The sequence below is a fragment of the Sebastes umbrosus genome, chromosome 20 (assembly GCF_015220745.1).
Source record: "Sebastes umbrosus isolate fSebUmb1 chromosome 20, fSebUmb1.pri, whole genome shotgun sequence".
NCBI classification, from domain to species: domain Eukaryota; kingdom Metazoa; phylum Chordata; class Actinopteri; order Perciformes; family Sebastidae; genus Sebastes; species Sebastes umbrosus.
Window position 1 is genome coordinate 27,371,658 of NC_051288.1, and position 2,500 is coordinate 27,374,157.

The following is a 2,500-nucleotide window of genomic DNA, read 5'->3' on the forward strand; positions in this document are numbered from 1 at the left end:
TTGGGAACAAAGTGTTCGCTCGTTACTCCTCGTTCGCCATCGACCCAGAGTCCAACGGATACACACTGCATGTGTCTGGATTCACTGATGGAGGAGCAGGTGAGGTAGCAGAAGCTGTTTTATGTTTTTTATCTGATATTCAGGAGATGATTTTCTCACTAAAGACTGGCTTAAGGACTGGTCTTATAGTGGATTATATGGGCTGTCCTCATGCTAATGACTGATTAACAAAGAGAACACTACCCAGGTACAGGTTAGTTGTATCATAATGTTGTGTTTCTGTAGGAGACTCCCTGAGTGTTCACAACGGGATGAAGTTCTCCACCTTCGACAAAGACCAGGACACCTCTGATGCGAACTGTGCCAGACATTACCTGGGGGCGTTCTGGTATGTTGGCTGTCACTCTACAAACCCCAACGGGGTTTATCGTTGGGGAGCTGACAGCACTCTCCATGCTGTTGGAGTGGAGTGGGCCTCTTGGAAGGGTTATAACTACTCCCTGAAGACCATCAGCATGAAGATCCGTCCGGTGCAGTAGTTCACCAGGACCAACGTACAGCAGAATATCAGCTGATGATGACAACATGTAATGTAACGTTGGAGGTTTGAACCCTGATGTGAATCATTATCTGCTGTAAGGTGACAATAAATGAGAAGCTGAGCAGAAACATCTGGTCTGATGTCTTCACTTTGTCTCCTGCGTCTTTCTATCTGGACTCTGTTCAGACGTTCGGAGGACGCTGACTTTCCTTCCTGTTAACAAGACGATCATTAATCGCTGCCCTCTAGTGGCCACAGAGACAAACTACAACTCCACCTTCTTCAGGGGAAATACTGAGTATTCTTAGAGCTATCAATACTGGGGTTAATGCCAACAATCTCTGCAGAGGCACTCAGTTATAAAGCAAAATGAACCATTATAGCATTTAACGCACCCTCACACAGATGAGGGTGGACAGAATATTAGAAACACCTCTTAGGTAAATAGACTCTAGTGCAACAGCAACACAAACACATTGAAGTTGACCTCTTGAACTCAGACATGGCCCCGACCACGACTCTGAGATATCAGTAAGTTAGAATCTATGGCCCCGACCATGACTCTGAATTATCAGTAAGTTAGAATCTATGGCCCCGACCACGGCTCTGAAATATCAGTAAGTTAGAATCTATGGCCCCGACCATGACTCTGAATTATCAGTAAGTTAGAATCTATGGCCCCGACCACGGCTCTGAAATATCAGTAAGTTAGAATCTATGGCGCCGACCATGACTCTGAAGTATCAGTAAGTTAGAATCTATGGCCCCGACCACGGCTCTGAAATATCAGTAAGTTAGAATCTATGGCCCCGACCACGACTCTGAAATATCAGTAAGTTAGAATCTATGGCCCCGACCACGGCTCTGAAATATCAGTAAATTAGAATCTATGGCCCTGACCACGACTCTGAAATATCAGTATAAGTTAGAATCTATGGCCCCAACCACGGCTCTGAAATATCAGTAAGTTAGAATCTATGGCCCCGACCACGGCTCTGAAATATCAGTAAGTTAGAATCTATGGCCCCGACCACGACTCTGAAATATCAGTAAGTTAGAATCTATGGCCCCGACCATGACTCTGAAATATCAGTAAGTTAGAATCTATGGCCCCGACCACGGCTCTGAAATATCAGTAAGTTAGAATCTATGGCCCTGACCACGACTCTGAAATATCAGTATAAGTTAGAATCTATGGCCCCGACCACGGCTCTGAAATATCAGTAAGTTAGAATCTATGGCCCCGACCACGGCTCTGAAATATCAGTAAGTTAGAATCTATGGCCCCGACCACGACTCTGAAATATCAGTAAGTTAGAATCTATGGCCCCGACCACGGCTCTGAAATATCAGTAAGTTAGAATCTATGGCCCCGACCACGGCTCTGAAATATCAGTAAGTTAGAATCTATGGCCCCGACCATGGCTCTATAATATCAGTAAGTTAGAATCTATGGCCCCGACCACGGCTCTGATATATCAGTAAGTTAGAATCTATGGCCCCGACCACGACTCTGAAATATCAGTAAGTTAGAATCTATGGCCCCGACCACGGCTCTGAAATATCAGTAAGTTAGAATCTATGGCCCTGACCACGACTCTGAAATATCAGTATAAGTTAGAATCTATGGCCCCGACCACGGCTCTGAAATATCAGTATAAGTTAGAATCTATGGCCCCGACCACGACTCTGAAATATCAGTATAAGTTAGAATCTATGGCCCCGACCATGGTCATGTAGTGTCACTGTGGCCTCGTGTTTTATAAGTGTATATAATATAAATATAGATTAAATTACTTTTATTAGATTAATCCTTCTCTCATTCTCATGATTTTGTCTTTCGAGTGTACATCACCATACATGCTGTTGTACATTCCTTTATTAAAAGCGAGAGATTGTTGACATTAATACGACTGTTAATACCAGTATTGATACCTCTGAGAATATCGATATATGAGT

The 2,500-nt window shown here is 43.7% G+C and overlaps 1 protein-coding gene across 2 annotated transcripts in view; it reads left to right on the forward strand.

The window, feature by feature from the left end:
* LOC119479207 (microfibril-associated glycoprotein 4-like) overlaps positions 1–669 on the forward strand; it is a 7,476-nt gene extending 6,807 nt beyond the window's left edge. For both annotated transcript variants that reach the window (XM_037754563.1, XM_037754562.1), the window contains 2 exons: positions 1–99; positions 286–669. The exon at positions 1–99 is cut by the window's left edge and continues 69 nt beyond it. In XM_037754563.1, the coding sequence (XP_037610491.1) occupies positions 1–99; positions 286–539 (353 nt within the window). In that variant the 3' untranslated portion in view covers positions 540–669. The remainder of the gene's footprint in view (positions 100–285) is intronic.
* The last annotated feature ends 1,831 nt before the right edge of the window (positions 670–2,500 follow it).